This window comes from Pelmatolapia mariae, linkage group LG16_19, assembly GCF_036321145.2.
Source record: "Pelmatolapia mariae isolate MD_Pm_ZW linkage group LG16_19, Pm_UMD_F_2, whole genome shotgun sequence".
NCBI classification, from domain to species: Eukaryota; Metazoa; Chordata; class Actinopteri; order Cichliformes; family Cichlidae; genus Pelmatolapia; species Pelmatolapia mariae.
Window position 1 is genome coordinate 10,956,089 of NC_086241.1, and position 21,846 is coordinate 10,977,934.

The following is a 21,846-nucleotide window of genomic DNA, read 5'->3' on the forward strand; positions in this document are numbered from 1 at the left end:
TTATTATTTCACTGCTTATGTGAACATTTTGTCACAGGTGTCACACCTGCTGAGAATGAATATGTCATATTGGCATAACAATTATTTGTAAAATAGCATTTAAACAACATAATAGAGACTTCTCTTGGGCATGTGATACCCATATCTATATCTTAAAGAACCACTGATAACATTATTATTGATTTTTGTTCACTGTCTCATATTAAGCAGAAAATGGAAAACTCCAGTGAGATTGTGTCATTTGTGCTGGCTGCTTATGGAAATGTTGGGGATTTCAAATACCTGTATTTTATCATAATATTGTTTTGGTATGTCTCTATATGTGTGGCCAACATAGTTCTTATTTTGGTCATACATGTGGACAGAAGGCTGCATGAGCCAATGTATATACTGCTCAGCAATTTATGTGTGAATGAAATAAATGCCAGCACATCGCTGTATCCTCTTTTGCTCTCACAGATGTTTTCAGACAGTCATGAAGTGACCCTGCCGTGGTGTTTTCTGCAGATGTGTTGTTTGTACACAGGTGCACCTGCTGAGTTTTGGAGTTTAGCAGCCATGGCCTATGACAGATATATCTCAATCTGTCATCCATTACGCTATAATGTCATTATGAACACAGAGAGAGTGTTTTTGTTGATTCTGCTTGTGTGGGTTTTTTCATTTCTTATTTTCATACTCTCATTTTCATTCATCTTCAGTTTGCAGTTTTGTGGAAATATTGTTGACAATGTTTATTGTGAGCACCAATTAATAATTAGACTTTCATGCTCAGTTTCAGCCCAGAGCTCTATATCTATCATATTCTTTGTCATAATGAGTATTTTCATACCATTCAGTCTAATTTCAGTCTCTTATGTGAAAATTTTGACAGTCTGTCGAAAAACATCCACAGAAAACAAGCAGAAAGCCGTGACTACTTGCACCCCTCAGATCGTCTCTGTGTCAAACCTGTTTGTTGGCTGTATTTTACACTCTATTAACTTCAGGCTTTTATTAAGTCAGGTACCAGATGAAGTCAATATCATTTTACCTATGTATATGCTCATTTGTCAACCAATGCTCACCCCTTTTATGTATGGATTTAATTTGCCAAAGATAAGGCAATCATGTAAAAGGTTTCTGTTTAAGAGAAAGTAAATGTCTTTGTTCAGCAAAAGACAGTCTGGAAGCCTCTCTGCTGTCTGGTGCATAAACATTAGGCAACGGTCTTATGGTTTGTAGACATGAAGAAAATAAAATCTGGTAAGTCATATATTTTAATTTCTAAAATGTTGATGTCATTGAAAGTTGTATTGCTTTTTTTTAAAGTAACCATATAACATGTAATTTACTCTTTTCTCCTGAGATAATCAGCTTTCAGTGAAAGGCTAATGTTATTATTCTGACACACAAATCAATGTATTAAACACACTGGTATGAATAAAATGGTTGGCTTTTTTTTCAATAATTTAGTTGAAAGTTATAAGTTTAGTAGTTTAGAATAAACCATCAGGCTCATTCAACAACCTAACCCTCAAAAGCATGACGTTTCCCTCAGGCACTAAAACAGATTTTTGTTCATTACACCGTCGTCAAAATGATTGTATTATTGTTTTAAGTGTTTCTCTGCTACAACAAACTTGATTAGTGATCATCAAGTTATTAGGCAGGTGAAAGGTGATGATCAAGGTGGCTAGATCATTTAAATAAGGAATGTTAGAACAAGGTTTAGAGTTCATAGGAAAAACTCCATTCATTTAGGAGCACTGAATAGTGGCATATATCAGCATTCATATCACCTAACATAAATTTATACCAATTTACATGAGATAGTCTTGAGAACTTTTTATTAAAGAGTGTCATTGTACAGTTCGAGTCTTCTCCTCAATAAGACCAGTGGACGCGATGAGAGAGAAAGTGAGTAAGATTAGACCCCTCAAACAGGTTTGAAGAACAGTTAGAGATCAGGAGTCAGTTAAAGGTCTTACATATTTGATGATCCATAAAAATGATGATCCATACACATGTGCAGGTCTGTGTGTGTCGGGAGTTGGGAGAAGACTTAATGAAGAGAGATGTAAGGCACCAGGATGCAACAATACTTCAAAGTTAAATGACAGAAATGTAACCAGAGAAAAGGTTCAATCGGGAAGAAAATAATTAATCTCCCTTACCACATAGTAAATGAGAAGTCTTTTATATTTGATTTGACTAGTGCTGAATTTAAATGTTAATGGCTGAGGCATTTACTTGAGTCATTTTCTGTCTGATTGCCGATGATGCCTGAACATAGCTACATGGCTGTTTGATCTCTGCTGTCCTCCTAGAGCTACTGTTACTGTTGCTTAAATAGCTTTCTTACACAATTTGCTTAGGGATTAATAAATTATTGTGATTCTGATTTTGTTTCTAAATATACGTTGACAACATTTAGGCTAGCTTTAGCATCACCAGAATTGCAACACTTATCATAACTCGGTGAACTAAACAGAATCTTACCTCTGATAAAATATTTACTGTAAACATGAGTGACTGCCATTCTTTGCCCTTCCTTGGTTTTGCACTGATTATTATATCCGATATCACAGTAATTGTCCAGCATTTTGTCGAAACTAAACTCAAAGATTTTCAAGGCATGGCTGTAGGGCAGCAGGGGAGAGTATTGTTTTGCCCTCCTGGTGAGCAATTCCCTGTAGCTCTGACATCACATGAGAATTATGAATTGTCCTACTTGGAGACTTCAGTGCTCTCATTGGCAACAACAGGTAAAACTGGAGAGGTGTGATTAGGAGGAATGGTCTGCCTGACCCAAATTTTAGTGGTGTTCTATTGTTGGCAAATCACAACTTTTCCATAACGAAGTTTGAAAAGAAGTGTGTTTACAAGTTCATACTTTTAGCGCAGTTGAGGTGCTGTTGACATTAGTTGAGGATATCGCAAGGCGCTGGATGAAATACTTCAAGGATCTCCAACTCTAATTCCACTGCCACACCTTCCATTGCGGAACCTGAGTCTGGGGATGAGGGTGGCAGCTCACCTATTACTAGTGGTTAGGTCACTGAGGTAGTTAATTAACTTCTGGTATAGTCCCCTGATGAGATTCCCCCTGAGTTCCTTAAGGTCCTGGATGTGTTTGGGCTTTCTTGGTTGACACGCCTCTGCTGCATTCCATGTGGATCTGGGGTAGTGCTTCTGGATTGGCTAATTGGAGCTGTGATTCGGATCTTTAAGAAGACAGACTGGAGGGTGTGTTCTAAATATAGATGGATCACACCTAAACTAATGGTATGCCAGGCAGTAATGCCTAGCCGGTTTAACACCTGTGTCGTGAACTGAAAGTCCCAGGTATTTTCCTAGTGACTACTGTGAAAAGGGCAAGACTTGAGGATAGCCAGGAAAGACTGGATGACCACAGGAAAGGCTGCACTGGGAGTGTGAGTCTAGTCCCCTAACCCACTAGTCCTATAAAGGGACACCCATCAGATTAACTACTAGGGATGGGTACCGGTATCCGGTGCCATTATGGCACCGGCTCTGACATAAACGGTAGTAACCAGACCGAAACGCAGCGCACATTTCGGTGCTTTATTTCGGTGTTTTATTTTTTCCTGAAACGTCATACACTTTGGATTCTAGCCAATCATTTTACCTTTGCAAGCGTAGTAGGCGGGCCCAGGTACGTACGTTCTTTTAGAGCAGAGCTACAGATAAAAATAAAAATGCCCTTCACAGCAAAAGATGCAAACTCAGCAGCCTGCAACAAGTGCTTTAAGGTGATACTGTGCAAAAGAGGTAACACCTCGAATCTGATGAAACACCTGGTGACGCATAGCGTTTTTTTAAAAGCCGAGAAATGCACCGTATTTGATAGCTTGCTGCGAGACCTCAAACCGGCACATCTACTGCGGGTGGGTTGCCTGTTATCGGACCCGGAGTTAGCAACATCCCCCAAGAACCCGAAGAGGAGAGTCCTGGCCCCTAGCCCTGCCAGTGTAGCAGAAATGATGACGGATGATGATGGTAGCAGCCGTTCTTCTCTGCGTGAGTAGCTTAATGTTGTTCGTGTGTAATTTACGTTGAGTAGGCTAACCACGTTATTAAATTAATGCATGTAAGATGAACTAGCAAACACCGTCGTAGTTACATGCGGCTGTCTTCTTGTTTGATGGCATATACTCCCTTCACCCTGACCAAAAAGGCTAAAATGACCAAAGAAAAAGTGGGAAACAGCTAAACATGAGAGGTTTTTGGACAAAGTTTGTGTTTTTTTCCATTGTTTAAGCACTGCTTCCAGCCAAGAGTGATACAATATATGCCCTATAGCTGCAGAAGGCTAACATTGTTATCTTTTTACAAAATAACAGCATAACATGTGAGGTTTTTGGACAAAGTTTGTGTTCTCCATTCTTTAAGCACCGGTTCGAGCACCGTTTAAGCACCGGCACCGTTTCAAAAGTACCGGTTTGGTACTGGTATCGGATAAAACTAAACGATACCCATCCCTATTAACTACAAAGACAGACAGAGATATACAACCCGGCCTCCAAGAGGAGGGGCAAAAGAAGGGCAAAAATGGATAGATTTCACTGTAATGACCCGGGCTGACCTGGACAAGAAATGGTAATAAGGCACTCCAAGAGCACATGGGTTAATTGACTGTGAATACACCAGAAAAAAAGCAACTGCAAGGAAAGGGGCCAGCAGTACCATTGCACTACATTAGGATGTCAGATAAGTGAAACTCATAGCCTGGTTTTAAACCACAGCATAAGAGGATCGACCCCTATGAAAAGACCATTGAGGGAACAGTTCACCCTGCCCAGGATAGGGTTACCAGGGCTCTGCCCTGGAGCCAGGCCGGGGAGGGTGCCCGAGGGCGAGCGTCTGGTGGCCGGGACTTAGTCCATGGGGCCCGGCCAGGCACAGCCCAAAAAAGGGACATGGGCCCATCTTCCTGCAGGCCCACCACCTGCAGGAGGCACCGTAGGGGTCGGGTGCAATGTGAGCCGGGCGGCGGCCAGGAGCGGAGGTCCTGGCGGACGGATCCCAGGCTACCAAGACTGGCAACTGGGACATGGAATGTCACCTCTCTGGTGGGGAAGGAGCCTGAGCTAGCGTGTGAGGTTGAGAGGTACCGGCTAGATATAGTCAGGCTCACCTCAATGCATGGCCTGGGCTCTGGAAGCAGTCTCCTGGAGAGGGGCTGGACTCCGTCTCAGTCTGGAGTTGCCCCTGGTGAGAGGTGTCGGGCTGGGGTGGGTATCTGGGTATCCCCTCGGCTTGCTGCTGGTATGTTGGGGTTTCTCCCAGTGGACGAGAGGGTTTGTTCCCTTCGCCTTCAGGTCAGGGAACGGGTCCTGACCGTCGTCTGTGCTTATGCACTGAGCTGCAGTTCAGAGTACCCAGCCTTCTTGGAGTCGCTGGGTGGAGCACTGGAGGGTGGTCCTCCTGGGGACTCTGTTGTCCTACTGGGGGACTTCAATGCTCATGTGGGCAACGACAGTGAGACCTGGAAGGGCGTCATTGGGAGGAACGGCCTCCTGGATCTGAACCCGAGCGGTGTTTTGCTATTGGTCTTCTGTGCAAACCACAGTTTGGCCATAACAAACATCATGTTCGAACATAAGAGTGTCCATAAGTGCACGTGGCACCAGGACACTCTAGGCCACAGGTCGATGATCGCTTTTGTAATCGTATCACCAGACCTGAGGCCATATGTTTTGGACACTCGGGTAAAGAGAGGGGCTGAGCTGTCAACTGATCACCACCTGGTGGTGAGTTGGATCAGGTGGCGAGGGAGGACGCTGGACAGACCTGGCGTGCCCAAACGTACAGTGAGGGTGTGCTGGGAACGTCTAGCAGAGGCCTCGGTCCTCGAGATCTTCAACTCACACCTCCGGCAGAGCTTCAACAGCATTCCGAGGGAGACTGGGGACATTGAGTAGTAGTAGTTGGTGCCTGTTGTGGTGGTAATCCCCGAACCAAATGGTGGACACCAGAGGTGAGGGGAGCCACCAAGCTGAAGAAGGAGTCCTACCGGGCTTGGTTAGCCTGTGGGACTCTGGAGGCAGCTACTGACAGGCCAAGCGGAATGCGGCGTGGGCGGTGGCTGAAGCAAAAACACGGGTGTGGGAGGAGTTCGGCGAGGCTATGGAAAAAGACTTATGGACTGCCTCGAAGAGATTCTGGCAAACCGTCAGGCAACTCAGGAGGGAAAAGCGGTGTTCTACCTGCACTGTGTATAGTGTGGGTGGAGCGCTGCTGACTTCGACTAAGAAAATTGTCGGGGGGTGGAAGGAATACTTCTTGAGGACCTCAATCCCACTGACACATCTTCCGTGGTGGAAGCAGAGGCTGGGGATGAAGGGGATGACCCGCCATTCTCTGGGGGTGAGGTCACTGAGGCAGTTAAACAACTCCTTGGTGGCAGAGGCCCTGGGGTGGACGAGGTCTGCCCCGAGTTCCTGAAGGCTCTGGATGTCGTAGGGCTGTCTTGGTTGACATGTCTCTGCAATGTTGCGTGGAGATCAGGGGCAGTACCCCTGGACTGGCAGACCGGGGTGGTGGTCCCCATCTTTAAGAAAGGGGACCGGAGGGTGTGTTCCAATTACAGGGGAATCACACTCCTCAGCTTCCCTGGGAAAGTCTATGCCAGGGTGCTGGGGAGGAGAGTCCGTCTGTTAGTCAAACCTTGGATACAGGAGGAACAATGTGGTTTTCGCGCTGGTCGTGGAACACTGGACCAGCTCTTTATCCTCTCAAGGATACTCGAGGGCGCATGGGAGTTTGCCCAACCACTCTACATGTGTTTTGTGGACTTGGAGAAGGCATTCGACTGTGTCCCTTGGGGGGTCCTGTGGGGGGTGCTCCGGGAGTATGGGGTGTCTGGCCCATTGCTACGGGCTACAAACGGCAGAAATGGGCTTCCACCGAAGGGTGGCTGGCCTCTCCCTTAGAGATAGGGTGAGAAGTTCGGCCATTCGGGAGGGGCTCAGCGTAGAGCCGCTGCTCCTCCACATCGAAAGGAGCCAGTTGAGGTGGTTCAGGCATCTGACAATGATGCCTCCTGGGCGCCTCCCGGGCGAGGTTTTCCGGGCATGTCCCACCAGGAGGAGGCCCCGGGACAGACCCAGGACACGCTGTAGAGATTATATCTCTCAGCTGGCCTGGGAACGCCTTGGTGTTTCCCCCGGATAAGCTGGAGGAGGTGGCTGGGGAGAGGGAGGTCTGGGCTTCTCTGCTTGGGCTGCTGCCCCCGCAACCCGGCCCCGGATAAGCTGAAGAAAATGGATGGATGGATGGATGGATGGATGGATAAGAGGATCCAGTATTGCTGATGGCAGGCAGTCTGCGCCTCTGAAGGTAGCACCATGGTAAACACACTGTGGTGTGATAGAGACACGGCGGGTTCAGAGATCATTATTTTGAGCCATTTTATTTACCGTGGCTGCAGCTCCCAAACTGCCGGCCGCACATTCATCACACCACAACACTTCTCAACCCCTGCTTCCCTGTGTTTTTAAACACAGCAGCCATGATTGCGGATGCCATGCAGGTGCGTCCCCCCCCAACCAGCTTCCAACCCAGCGACAGGACCACGCCTCCAGTGGTGGCGGCGATGCTGGTCTGGAGGTCGGCCATGCCTCCAGCGGCGGTGGTGATGCTGGTCCAGGGGCTGGCCACCTGGCGAGCCGGCACGACCCTGCAGCCCTTGCTCAAGGGTGGCTGGGCCAGCAGCCGTCGCTCCTGAACAGCTCACGCCTCGATCTCGGACCCATATTGAGCAGGCTTCCCTTGCACAGGGATCTCCGTCTCCCCACACGGTTCCTCCACCACTCCCGGCTCGAGCGGACCCTTGTGCACCTCCTTCATCTCCTGCTGGAGCAGCATTGTCAGGTTCGCCATTCTCTCCAGGTGACGCTCGGTCTGGTCCCGCAGCTTTTCCCAATGGCGGCGCGCCTCCGCCGTCTTGCTCCCGCTGGGTAGCCACCAGTTTGGCCACCATCTCGGCCAGCTTCCCCCTTTCCTGCCTCTGGCATGGACACACTGTGCCGCGTCCTGGGTTTCGACACCACTGTGGTGTGGTAGAGACACAGCAGGTCCAGAGATCCTTATTTTGAGCCATTTTATTTACCACGGCTGCAGCTCACAAGCTGCCAGCTGCACATTCAATACACCACAACACTTCTCAACCCCTGCTTCCCCATGTTTTGAGTAGAAGCCAGGCCTGTAACTTCTATGGAAGGAGTTTAAAAAAGAGTCTGTCCAGGCTATGGAGTGTAGAGCAAATTTGAATATGCTGAAAGCAGGAGAAAGGAGAAAGAGAGGTGTACTTTCCAGTATGCAAGACAGCTCCTAAGTGTTAAGTACGGTTTATTTATTAAGCCCTTTTCATAGACAAGCAGCCACACAGCACTGTACACAAAGGGTAAAATAAACAAAGCATTAGGCACCAAAATAGTATATATAGACAATACAAAAGGTTAAATGTAAATGAAAGTTTTAAGATTTAAAAAAAACTCAACAGAAGACTTGTTTAAAGAGAATCATTCAACGTAGTTGTGGTGGTAGTTCTGATGAGATAGGATTGTAGAGAAAATTCTGAATTTCCTTTAACATTCACACAAGTTATTTAAGTTATCTTCTCTGCAGTTTTGAACACTTGTAGTAACTAATGAAAACCATGTTTTGATGTTAGAATTTTATGAGAATTTTTTTAAACTAAAAGAACATCATAAATGTTGGACAAAGGAAATAATGCCATTCTCCCTGACCTTGGTCCTGAAGTTCAGACCCACCCATTCCATATAGTCTTTTCTCCACTGCAGCTATAAATGTTAGCTTTTTCCTCATTCAGCTGGAGGGAGTATAATGAGTACAATGTCATGTGTTCTTCAGTTCAAATGAATCTCTAGCCTAGAATCTTGAACTTTGTAAAATATAAAATTGTTTTTTGATTGCTTTGATTGCACATTTTATCACAGGTATCACATCTGCTGACAAGGAATATGTTATACTGACATAACATTTATTTGCAAATCAGCATTTAATTGCTATAATAGAAACTTTGCTCAGCCATTGGGATCTCGTACTCTAATATCTAAAAGTACAATTGATCATTTTTTACAGATATATCTTGTTCACTATCTTATGTTCAGCAGAAAATGGGAAATTCAAGTGAGATTGAAGTTGTGTCATTTGTGCTGGCTGCTTATGCAAACATTGGAGCTTTAAAATATATGTTTTTTGTCATAATGTTGTTCTGGTACCTCTCTATATGTGTCGCCAACACAGTTGTTATTGTGGTCATACATGTGGACAGAAGGCTACATGAGCCAATGTATATACTGCTTTGCAGTTTATGTGTGAATGAAATAAACAGCAGCACATCACTGTATCCTCTTTTGCTCTCACAGATCTTTTCAGACAGCCATGAAGTGACCCTGCCGTGGTGTTTTCTGCAGATGTGTTTTATGTACATAAGTGCACCGTCTGAGTTTTGGGGTTTAGCAGCCATGGCATATGACAGATATATCTCAATTTGTCATCCATTACGCTATAATGTCATTATGAATACAAAGAGAGTGTTTTTGTTGATTTTGCTTGTGTGGATTTTTTCGCTTGTTAGTTTTATATTCTCATTTTCTTTCATCTTTAGTTTGAAGTTTTGCAGAAATATTGTTGACAATGTTTATTGTGACCACCAATTAATGATAAGACTTTCATGTTCAGGTTCAACCCAGAGCTATATATCTGAGATATTCTTTGCCATTGTGAGTATTTTCATCCCATTCACTCTCATTTCAGTCTCTTACTTTAAGATTTTGGCAGTATGTCGAAAAACATCAATAGAAAACAAGCAGAAAGCCGTGACTACTTGCACTCCTCAGATTGTCTCTGTGTCAAACCTGTTTGTTGGCTGCATTTTTCACTCTATTGACTTTAGGTTTTTAATAGCTCGGGTACCAGACGAGGTCCGTATAATTTTACCTATGTATATCCTCATTTGTCAACCAATGCTCACCCCATTCCTGTATGGATTTAATTTGCCAAAGATAAGGCACTCATTTAAAAGGCTACTTTTTAAAAGAAAATAAATCACTTTGTTTAGCAAGAGACTGTTTTAGAGCACCTCTACTCTGTGGGAGAGTGATATTTAGCAATCATCTCATAGACATATTTTATTCATTTATTGATACATACAGCAAAAGCTCTTTACAGACTCAAATTTCCTCTTAACTCCTTTGGTGAAATGTTAATGGTACTATTCTTGCAAACAAAACATTTATGGGTATGCATACAATGGGTTTGTTAAAATGAGAATTTATTTAGAAAACTCGACTGATGTATGGATTTAATTTGTGAAAGAAAAGGTAATCATGTAAAGGACTTCTGTTTACCAGAAAATACATCTCCTTGTTCAATATCTTTCCTGTGTGGTAGAATAGCATTCAGCAATTATCTTATAGTTTGTGGACATGGCATGAAGAAAATAAAGCCTGCTGACTTCATATATTTGCATTAACATGATCTATTGTTTCATGTTGTATTTTTTTATCAACTTTTAACATGTAATATCCTCTTTTCTAGTGAGATTATCTTTTTTCACTGAAAGCAAATGTTATTATTCTTGCAAACAAAATATTATATTAAACACATATGAGTATAAATTGATGTTTTAAAATATTGTCCTCTATGGAATTCCGATGTCATTGCTGTATATCATGGTGTTGTGGATCAGTGAATCAATGTCTCGTTCACTTTTGGCATACAGCTTGATGTCATCCACTTGATGTCAACTCTGCTTCCTTGTCCCAACTCTGGTTAGCTGCTGAAAGTCATTTTTTGGACATCACTCAGGTAGCCAGCAATTTAAGGAGAACATACAACTAAACATGTCGCTCCTGCTCCGATTGGGGGGGCAGAAAATGCTGGAATCCAACATTGTTTTGCAAAGTTACACATCGATTCAATATTAATTTAGGTGATATCCAACTGCTGTAACCGGGTGTCATTATTACTGTAGTGAATTATAATTTTACGCTGGCTACACTACCTTCATCTGCCCTGTCTGGCTAGCTTTGGGTTTTTCGAGAGTGTGAAGCCCGTGATCCTGGCCTGCAGAGCCGCAAACAGGCTACGTTTATTACAAATATTGCTAATACTAAAGGAGGCTGAGGAGTAACAAAACATCTGAGACAAATGAGCAGAAAGGTGCAGGAGGGACAGGTGAGGAGGCCATACTGCTAGCAAGTTGGCTACAAACTATGCTAAGCTAGCAAATCCCTAAAGACACAGTAAATGAATACTGTGGAAATAACAGAGCATGTGCTTTCGATGAAACACGTAATATTACACCATTAAATTACAGGCTATCTATTAGTTTTTAATTAAATTGGCAACACAAAAAACACCACTGTGCATTGTAACAGGAACAGGAAGTGATACTCTATGGCAGAGAGCCAACAAAATGACAGCACCACCCAAAAGTCCAAGGTTCGCCCAAAGGTTACATCATGCGCAGAGCAAAGTGGCATCAGAAGAGCAGCAGCCCTGGATGTTTTCAAAGGAAATAATGACATTCTCTCTAACCATGACTATCGAATTCAGCCCCACCCACTTCATTCTTCTCCTGTGTGCCGCAGATATAAATGTTAACAGAGGCTTTTAGCTGGGAGGGAAGCAGCTGAGTATAATGTTATGTGTTATTGAAAGCTGATGAATCTTTACATTTAAGTTTTAAACTGTTTGGTGTTTTTGATTTTTAATGTGCGCATTTCAACACAGGTGGAACAGCTGCTGAAAAGGAATATGTCATGATGTGGTAACATGTATTTGTAAAACAGACCCTAAAGCAAAGATCATAAAATTTGCTCATGTACTCTTTTTTCATATCTAAAAGGATCATACATAAGATTAACACAGATCTATCTTGCTTAATATATGATATGCAGAAAATGGAAAACTCCAGTGAGATAGTGTCATTTGTGCTGGCTGCTTATGGAAATGTTGGGGAGTTAAAATACCTGTATTTTGTAATAATATTGTTCTGGTATCTCTCTATATGTGTGGCCAACACAGTCCTTATTTTGGTCATACGTGTGGACAGACAGCTGCATGAGCCAATGTATATACTGCTTTGTAATTTATGTGTGAATGAGATAAACATCAGCACATCACTGTATCCTCTTTTGCTCTCACAGATGTTTTCAGACAGCCATGAAGTGACTGTGCCGTGGTGTTTTCTGCAGATGTGTTGTATGTACACAAGTGCACCTGCTGAGTTTTGCAGTTTAGCAGCCATGGCCTATGACAGATATATCTCAGTCTGTCATCCATTACGCTATAATGTTATTATGAACACAGAGAGAGTGTTTTTCATGATTCTGCTTGTGTGGATATATTCATTCCTTAGTGTAATACTATCATTTTCATTCATCTTCAGTTTGAAGTTTTGTGGAAATAATATTGAAAATGTGTATTGTGACCACCAATTACTAATTAGACTTTCATGTTCACTTTCAGTCCACAGCTTTATATCGGACATATTCTTTGTCTTTGTGAGCTTTTTCATACCATTCAATCTTATTTCAGTGTCTTATGTGAAGATTTTGGCAATTTGTCGAAAAACATCCACAGAAAACAAGCAGAAAGCTGTGACTACTTGCACCCCTCAGATCGTCTCTGTGTCAAACCTGTTTGTCGGATGCATCTTTCAGTCAATTGATTCCAGCGTTATTGTTGCTCAGTTACCACATGAAGTCAATATCATTTTATCTATATATCTTTTCATTTGTCAGCCGATGCTGACCCCGTTTCTGTATGGATTTAATTTGCCAAAGATAAGGCAATCATGTAAAAGGTTTGTTTTTAAAAAGAAATAAATCGCTTTGTTCACCAAAAAGGCTCTTTTAGAGCATCTCTGCTCTGTGGGAAAGTAATATTCATCAATCATCTGATAGATTTAAAATGTAAAGAAAATAAAATCTGCTCACATCATATCATGTCATTTATGCAGTTTATATTTTAATTATTGCATTTTTAAAATTTGTTTTGCAATAGCAGCATTTCAACATCTATTTTCCTTGTTACTCTAAAAAGTAATTCAGAGGCTTAGTAAATATCACTATAATTATAAGTTAGATGAGCCTGATAAAATCTATGAATATCCTTTTAGTAATTATTTGAGTTTGATAAGTTGAAATAAATGTCTAAAATGTTAACGTACGTGTTTGTGTTAAAATAAGGTATTTATTTACATTTATCTCAGACAAAAAATTCAGTATGCGGTTCACAGAATACCTTCTTTTCACGAACTTAATATTTTTGTTTAAAATTAAATCAAAATATTTGAGAAATAGGTATCTATACTCATCAGTATCTTGTACTAAAATCATTAATTATTCAAATCAATATTATTTATTGTCAGCAACTACAACTGAAAAGTGTAAGTAAAACACGATAACGTAGAGTAATTGAGTACCATGAGCCTTTTACATTGTTTTGTTCATTTTGTTTTTTAAATACTCTGAGCTTTTGTGTTTGCTCTCCTGGTTTGCCATTTATCCTTCAAGTATGTAAGGCTTTGAGCTAAAAGGGGAAAGGCTCTTGTCTTTTTAGTGCTTGTTTATTTCGAGTTAGTGCCATGTTTATGAAAATTACATTTTCATTTGGAAAAATGTTTAACATGTGGTCATTTTTCATACATGTATTATGAAACACACAACTACATATTAGTTTGTTTGGTTTTTCAGACTTAGACTACCAGTGGCTCAAGACAGTCTCAGGCTACGTCCACACGTACCCGGGTATTTTTGAAAACGCAGATTTTTCTATGTGTTTGCACCTTTCGTCCACACATAAATGGCGTTTTCGGTCACTGAAAACGGAGATTTCTAAAAACGCCTACCAGGGTGGATATTTTTGAAAACTCCGTTTTTGCATTTACGTGTGGATGAGAAAAACGGAGAAAACGCAGCGTCAAAGGTGTGCGCCTTTTTTGACGTCACACTGTGCGCCACGTTATTGTTTCGGTAAAATGAATTTCTACAATACTGTTACTGTTAATTGTACTCTCTGCAGTGTTTAAATGCTTACATATACACACGCAGTTACTGTCCCTCCACACATACGACTCGGTTCTGCTTCTTTGCCCCATCAAATGTCAGTTTTAGTTTTTAGAGTGTAGGATGATCAGCTTTCAGCGGAATGCTGAGAGTATTATTCTGCACTGACAAAACAATGCATGACACTAAAGGTATTGATGGATTAATGGATTGTATAAATCAAACCAGTAAGCTCATTTCACAGCTTAACCCTCTATCCCATTACCAACCATATTTCTGGTTATCATACTGTCCTTAAAGTTATATATATTTTAAGAGATTTTAATAGATGTTTATATTGAAATAATTAGAAATAATTTAAATATGAGGACACATAATTAATTTATGAAGATGTATATGTATTTTTGAAAACAGCTATGTATCTACCTACCTGTCTTTCTACACACACATATATATATAATTCCAAATCTTTGGATTCATGTGGTCCAATCACTTCCATGGCCGCAGGTGTATAAAATCAAGCACATAGGCATGCAGACTGCTTCTAGAAACATTTGTGAAAGAATGGGTCACTCTTGGGAGCTGAATTCCAGCATAGTACCTTGATAGGATGTGCAAAAGGTCCAGTTGTGACATTTTGTCGCTACTAAATATTCTAAGTTAGCTGTTAATGATATCATAACAAAGCAGAAACAGTTGGAAATAAAGAGAACTCACAATGTGATAGACCATGTAAAACCACACAATGGGATCATTGAATCATCATGAGTCAGTTGCTACAGACCTCCAAAGTTCATGCGGACTTCAGTCAGCTGAACTCAAGTCGATAGAATACCTTTGGGATGAATTAGACCAGACATTGCGAGCCAGGTCTTCTTGTCCAACATCAGTGTTTTACCTCAGAAATGTGCTTTTGGAAGAATGGTTAAAAATTCCCATAAACCTGCTCCTAAGCCCTGTGGAAAGCCTCTGTTGAAGCTGTTATAGCTGCAGAAGGTGGGCTGACATAATATTAAACCCAATATAGTAAGAATGGGATGTCACTCAAGTTCATATATGTGTGAAGGCAGACAAGCAAATATTTTTGGAAACATTGTGGATATAGATATACTATATAGGTAGACCGCGGGGTGTGGTCCAACTCTAGGAGGAATCACACTTGGCATCACTGAAAAGGTCTTTGCCAGAATACTGGTGATAAGAGGTCATCTGTTAGTTTAACCTTATATTCAGGACAATGTCATTTTCTTTCTGGTCCTAAAATACTGTACCAGCTCTTTATCCTCTTAATGATATTTGATCAGTGTAGTTTGGAGTTGGCATAGCCAACATTTTTTTGTGGACTTGGACAAGGCATTTGAATAACTCCCTCTGGGGATCCTCTGGGCTCTGTAGGATGTTGGACTTCATCTTTGCTGCCCTCGTCACTTTTTTTTTTTTTTTTTTTCCAGAATTTTGAACAGTATTTCTAGTGCCAGTCAAATGGTAGAAGGCTCCCACTTTGGTGGTCTCAGGATTTCATCTCTTCTTATTGCAGATGATGATGTTGTTTTTGTTGACTTCCAGCTCCAATGTTAGTGGTACTCTGCCCAGCATAAACTGGAAGGAATGCATGTGAGCCTCTTAGGCTGTGGTTCACAGGTGGGAATAGGTGAAGTGCCTGGTCTCCATTATGTATGAGACGCTATCCCAAGTGAATGAGTTTACCTGTCTTGGGGTCTTGTTCATGGTGGTGCAGCGGGTTCAGAGGCAGTGCCAGGGGAGGCTGGCAAGTGGAGCTGGAGATTATTATCAGATCATATCTCTGCTATTTGAGCAGCACGCTGGGATCTAGAGGGGGAGAAGAGCTGAGAGAGAACAGTCGTGTGTAAAAAACACAAACAAAAAAGCCGAGTGTGCCCATTGGTAACAACAGCCTGTAAAGGCAACAGTGAGAATGAAGAACTGTCCACTTGTAACAGGGCAGCCCTTAGCAGCTGGAAACACAGTGAGATGGACTAAGGCAAGTGTAGTGGAACAAAAAGTATTTATTTGCTATACAGCTCTTCTTACAACAATTAACTCATCGAGCTTCTTCACAGCACAATCAACCCTCTAATGAGGACCGGCAGCCTTAAATATGTTCAGCTGTCAGAGACTAAACCATTATTCCACTCTCAGGTAAATTCTTAAATTCCAACCTACCACCACAGTATACAATATATCAATTAGAATAAATAAATACATAAATACATTTCACATTTTCATATTAATAAATAGTTCACACTTTAATGTTACACCAAACCCAATATTATAAAAACCCAGAAACCCAAACACAAAAAGATTCACCACTCTCTCTTAACCCATGGTCTCTACCAGAACCTTTAAATGGTGTCTGGACCCCCAAGGAAACATTTGCCCCAAACACCTTGAAGAGGACACAGGCAAGAAAGGTAAGTAATCATTATCTTACAAACACTTATTTGCACCACTTTTATTCCTAGATTTCACACACACATTTGCATTAGTTTTCCTTACTGGTAAACCTTCATCACAATCACCATTCTTCTCTCCTGACAGACAACCACCACATTCCTTGATGAGGAGCAGCTGCGCAGGATCTGAAACAAGCCTACCAACTGATTTTAAAATTCCCAATAAATATTCAATAAATAATTAAACTTCTTGTGTGCAAATGTTTTACTGTGCAGATCCATGCTTAAAGTGCAATGCTAAATAAAGTGCTTGAAAAGGTGCTTTTAATAAAGTGAAAGGTGTGCTCTAAAGTGCTATACAGATAATATAATTAAATAAATGTAGTAAGGGAGTCCTCTTCCTTACACCACTAAAACACTCGGCTTGGCAATATAGCACAAGCGTGTGTTACAGCCCCCTTCTTAAAATCAACAGTCATCACCTTGATCTCACTGGTGTTTATATTCAAATGTGTGCCACACCACTTTCAAAAAATCATGTCTTTCAGGTCCATGATTCTGTTTACCATCCGGGAGCAGACTTAGGACAAATGTATCATGTGCAGCCTTTAAATTTATTTATGTATTTGTTTCTACAATCATTAGTACAGTACATAAAAGGCAGTGGAGGAAAAAAAAAAAAATGCAGCCCTGAGGAAAGCGAGCTGGGCCTATACAGCCCATATTATGCTCTGACAAACTCACATTTTCAATTCAGTTTTTCTATTTACTTATTTTTATATCTTTATTTATATAGCACAAAATCACCACAACAGCCACCTCAAAGGGGCACTATATTGTAAGACAAAGACCCTACAATAATACAAAGAAAACCCAACAATCAGATGACAACAATTAGCAAGAATGGTGATAAGGGTGGAAAAACTCCATTTCAACAGAAAGAACCCTCTGGCAGAACCAGGCTCAAGAAAGAGTAGCCATCTGCCATGACCAGTTGGAAGTGAGTAAAGGGAGACAGAACAAAAGACACAATGGAAGAGCACCAAAGATGAATAATAATTAATGATTAAATGCAAAGTGGTGTATAAACAGAGTAAAAAAAAAGCCCAGTGTGTCATGGGAAGCCCCCAGGAGCCTAGCTCTATTGCAGTGAGAGGTTTCAAGGTAAACTGATTCAGCCCTTTATTTAAGCCTTATCAAAAAGGACAGATTTAAGCCTAATCATAAAAGAAGAGAGGGTGTCCGGCAGGAGCCTGTGGAAACAGAGACAGCTTACGGCACAGGTGTCGAACTCCAGGCCTTGAGGGCCGGTGTCCTGCAGGTTTTAGATGTGTCCTTGATCCAATGCAGCTGATTTAAATGGCAAAAAATGTCCTGAAGTTCTCCAGAAGCCTGGTAATGAACTAATCATTTGATTCAGGTGTGTTGACCCAGGGTGAGATCTAAAACTTGCAGGACACCGGCCCTCGAGGCCTGGAGTTCGACACCCCTGGCTTACGGGGACGGCTGTCCATAGAGGTTGCGATCGGAACCATGGGAGCTTTGCAACAAAGGGAGAAGTGATTACTGGCAGGTAAAGGAGCAGGTGAGTAGGTTGGCTTACATGTAGGACAGACTGGGAAGCTTCAGGGAGGGTTTCTGTGGGAGAATCCAGAGAGAAAGTGAGAGGAGAAATGGTTCTCTGAGTTGCCAAGAGCGTCTTGGCTGGCAGGAGGACAGGCAGGCAAAGCAACAGGTTGATGATTTCCCTAGTGAGCTGATTATCGAGGTGGAACAAGGAAGCCAACGCTGGAGAGTATACAACAGGTGGTGAGTCCAAGGTGGAACTGTGTGGAGACCTGTACAGTTAAACAGGAATAAAGGGCGAGGGAAGAGTGGACCATAGATGAGGCCTAGTTACCACAGTAGGTGGAAGAATGAACTGGCAATGAGTAGCAGGCAGCACTGGCTTATATAGTCCTCCTGTATTTGACAGCAGATGGGGCTCAGGTGCCACGCAGGCAGCTCCACCCAGGAGAATAGCCAGGGAACCATCCTTTTTTTTTAAGGCCTTTAAGAGTTTGGGGTTTTTTTGCTTTTAATCAAACATTTTCAATATCATTGTTGATTTTACTGATTCTTTTCTCAGTAGTTTACCCATGACTGCAATGGTCATGTGTAGCCATGAGAACCCAAAAGCAGAATGCCCCCAGAAAGAAATCACGAATTAGATCAAATATAAATTCCAAAGTAAAAACAAACAAACCCTTTACAGGAATCCAGGCAAAACTAGGAATACATTGAGAAGATAGACAGTATGACATAATTTAATTGGAAGTGTATAACTAATCCATTAAATGGACTATGTGTATAAATAGTCCTTTATATTGACTATTTATGCACATAGGGTTCAAGAAAGTGAAGACAGCCAGAGGAATGAGACACAGGTGAAAACAATCAAACCAATCACAGGGGAGTAAGTAAAACTCCTTTTTTAAATTTATTTCATTTTATTTTATTTTATTTTTTGCAAGGAGCCATCCTAATGACAAATACAATACCCCTCAGCTGCTCCCACGGACCATGACAAAACGGTTGAAATTGATCCTGCCAAAAATGAATTCCTCATAAAATCAATCTGAAACTCAAATTCTACTTTGTTTGATGTTTTAGCCAAATAAATTCAAATTCAGTTCTGAAACCTTTAAGAGATGTTTGTGGTGAAATTTGAATTTCACTTTAAAAAGGTTATCTTACTCTACAGTTCTGAAACACTGTGGTACCTGATGAAATGTGTATCTTGCTTTTTATTATTTTTCAATGCAGAATAGTTAAACAAAAATGTCAGAAATGTTTGTCAAAGAAAAGAATTTCATTAACTCTAACCTAATCCTCAAGTTCAGCCCCACCCCACTTCATTTCTCCTCCTTTTTGCTGCAGCTATAAATATTAACAGAGCCTTTTGTATCATTTAGCTTGGAGGGAAGCAGTTGAGTATAATGTTATGTGTTAACATCTGATGAAAAATTAGGTTTTAAAGTTGTATAAAACTGTTTGCTGTTTGTTCTTTGATCACTAATGTGCTCATTTATTAACAGGTGGCTGAGAAAAAATATGTGATAATGAGGTAACATCCATTTGTAAAACCGTTTTTAAAGAATAGAATTAAAGGAAACTGCTGAAATACTCTACAAGGATCATTCTTAACATTATTACTGAACTATCATTTTTACAAACTGTTTGTTGATTGCTGATGTGCACATTCTATTACAAGTGTCACACCTTCTAAGAAGAAATATGGCATAATGATGTAACAATTATTTGTAATACACTATTTAAACAGTATAACAGAGAATTTGCTTAGCTGGTTTTCATTCTTATACATTAAAAGACTATTGATAAAAATATTATCAATAAAGGATAATCCATAACATTATTATTGAATTGTGTTTTTCACTGTGGGATATTGTGTAGAAAATGGAAAACTCCAGTGAGATTGTGTCATTTGTGCTGGCTGCTTATGGAAATGTTGGGGAGTTAAAATACCTGTATTTTGTAATAATATTGTTCTGGTACCTCTCTATATGTGTAGCCAACACAGTCCTTATTGTGGTCATACGTGTGGACAGAAGACTGCATGAGCCAATGTATATACTGCTTTGTAACTTATGTGTGAACCAGATAAATGCCAGCACATCGCTGTATCCTCTTTTGCTCTCACAGATGTTTTCAGACAGCCATGAAGTGACCCTGCCGTGGTGTTTTCTGCACATATCTTGTTTGTACATAAGTGGACCTGCTGAGTTTTGCAGTTTAGCAGCCATGGCCTATGACAGATATATCTCAATCTGTCATCCATTACGCTATAATGTCATTATGAACACAGAGAGAGTGTTTCTCATGATTGTGTTTGTGTGGATATATTCATTCCTTAGTGTAATACTATCATTTTCATTTATCTTCAGTTTGAAGTTTTGTGGAACTATTATTGAAAATGTGTATTGTAACCACAGATTAATACTTAGACTTTCATGTTTGGTTTCAGTCCATAGCTTTTTATCTGATATATTCTTTCTCTTTGTGAGCTTTTTCATACCATTCACTCTCATTTCAGTGTCTTATGTTAAGATTTTGGCAGTTTGTCGAAAAACATCCACAGAAAACAAGCAGAAAGCTGTGACTACTTGCACCCCTCAGATCATCTCTGTGTCAAACCTCTTTGTTGGCTCAGTTTTTCAGTGTATTGATTCCAGCGTTATAGTTGCTCGTGTACAACTCCGTATAATTTTATCTATATATCTTTTCATCTGTCAACCAATGCTGACTCCATTTCTCTATGGATTTAATTTGCCCAAGATAAGGCAATCATGTAAAAAGCTTTTGTTTAAGAAAAAACAATAGCTTTGTTCACCAAGAGACTCTTCTAGGGAATCTCTGCTCTGTGGGAAACTATCCACAATCATCTTATAGTCTGTAAACATAAAGAAAAGAAAATCTGTTGATGTCATATATTTTTATTTACAATAGGCCTGTGTCATTTGGTGCATGTCATGTTTTGTTTTTTTATTTAAAAAAAAAACACTTTCCACACTTTACTGGGCTGTGTGTTATGCTCGCAAACAAAATACTGTATTAAATGCATGGGTGTTAATACAATGATTTTTTCCTCATTTCAATTTATTTGTAATAAACCATTAGACCAATTTCCCACTTTAACCCTCTATGCCCTTGACAAGTAAGGTAAGAAACATTTTTCCATTGCAGGGCTTGGAGGTTTTCATTTCACAATAGCTTTTGATCCTCTTTACAAATAATCTCTAAGCTTACGAATGTTGAAAAACAATTATAAGGTTAAAAGCTTGATATAGACATAACAATATATAAGCAGTATCCCCATAAGGCACACAACAACTTTAACACGAACACTGCGCTTGTGTGTCGAGTGTGGTTTGTGGATTTGGGATCTAATCACATCATCTCAACAGTGACACAAAAATATGTCAAAATGATGTTAAAATGACCTGGTCAGCAACAAAAGCGAAGCCCTAAGTCTGCAAGTATTAACTAAACATTTCTATGTGCTACAACATGGACATAATGGTAAATGTGCTTATGTGAAATTGGCCTTTCAGTAACTTTACCACTGTAGTCTGTTAACCAAAAATTAGTCTATGCTGGTCAGCTAACGAGCACTCTTGCCTTTAGCAGCCTAAATCAGAGGCTAATATTAATATTTTTCAGCATTAGTCAAAAAGGTCTGAGGCTAAAACGAGGATTGAAAGTAAAGATATCTATAAAAGACAAGTTGTTATTATAAAACAAATTCAAGTCCCAAATTATTCTTTCCTGTCTATACCTTAGTACAGTGGTTCTCAAACTTTTCACAGTGAGTACCACCTCATAAA

At 40.8% G+C, this 21,846-nt stretch overlaps 4 protein-coding genes across 4 annotated transcripts; all 4 read left to right on the forward strand.

Annotated features, from left to right (window-relative positions):
- Nucleotides 1-213: 213 nt before the first annotated feature.
- Nucleotides 214-1,140, forward strand: LOC134645186 (putative gustatory receptor clone PTE01). Its single transcript, XM_063498522.1, has one exon. It carries the CDS (start codon nt 214-216, stop codon nt 1,138-1,140), a length of 927 nt encoding a protein of 308 aa, XP_063354592.1.
- Nucleotides 1,141-9,146: 8,006 nt separating this feature from the next.
- On the forward strand, nt 9,147-10,079 carry LOC134644226 (putative gustatory receptor clone PTE01). The gene has a single exon (XM_063497041.1). It carries the CDS (start codon nt 9,147-9,149, stop codon nt 10,077-10,079), a length of 933 nt encoding a protein of 310 aa, XP_063353111.1.
- A 1,860-nt stretch (nt 10,080-11,939) lies between these two features.
- LOC134646347 (olfactory receptor 8I2-like) lies at nt 11,940-12,866 on the forward strand. Its single transcript, XM_063500216.1, has one exon. The coding sequence runs from the start codon at nt 11,940-11,942 to the stop codon at nt 12,864-12,866; it is 927 nt and encodes a 308-aa protein (XP_063356286.1).
- Nucleotides 12,867-19,918: 7,052 nt separating this feature from the next.
- Nucleotides 19,919-20,842, forward strand: LOC134644064 (olfactory receptor 10A6-like). Its single transcript, XM_063496739.1, has one exon. It carries the CDS (start codon nt 19,919-19,921, stop codon nt 20,840-20,842), a length of 924 nt encoding a protein of 307 aa, XP_063352809.1.
- Nucleotides 20,843-21,846: the final 1,004 nt, after the last annotated feature.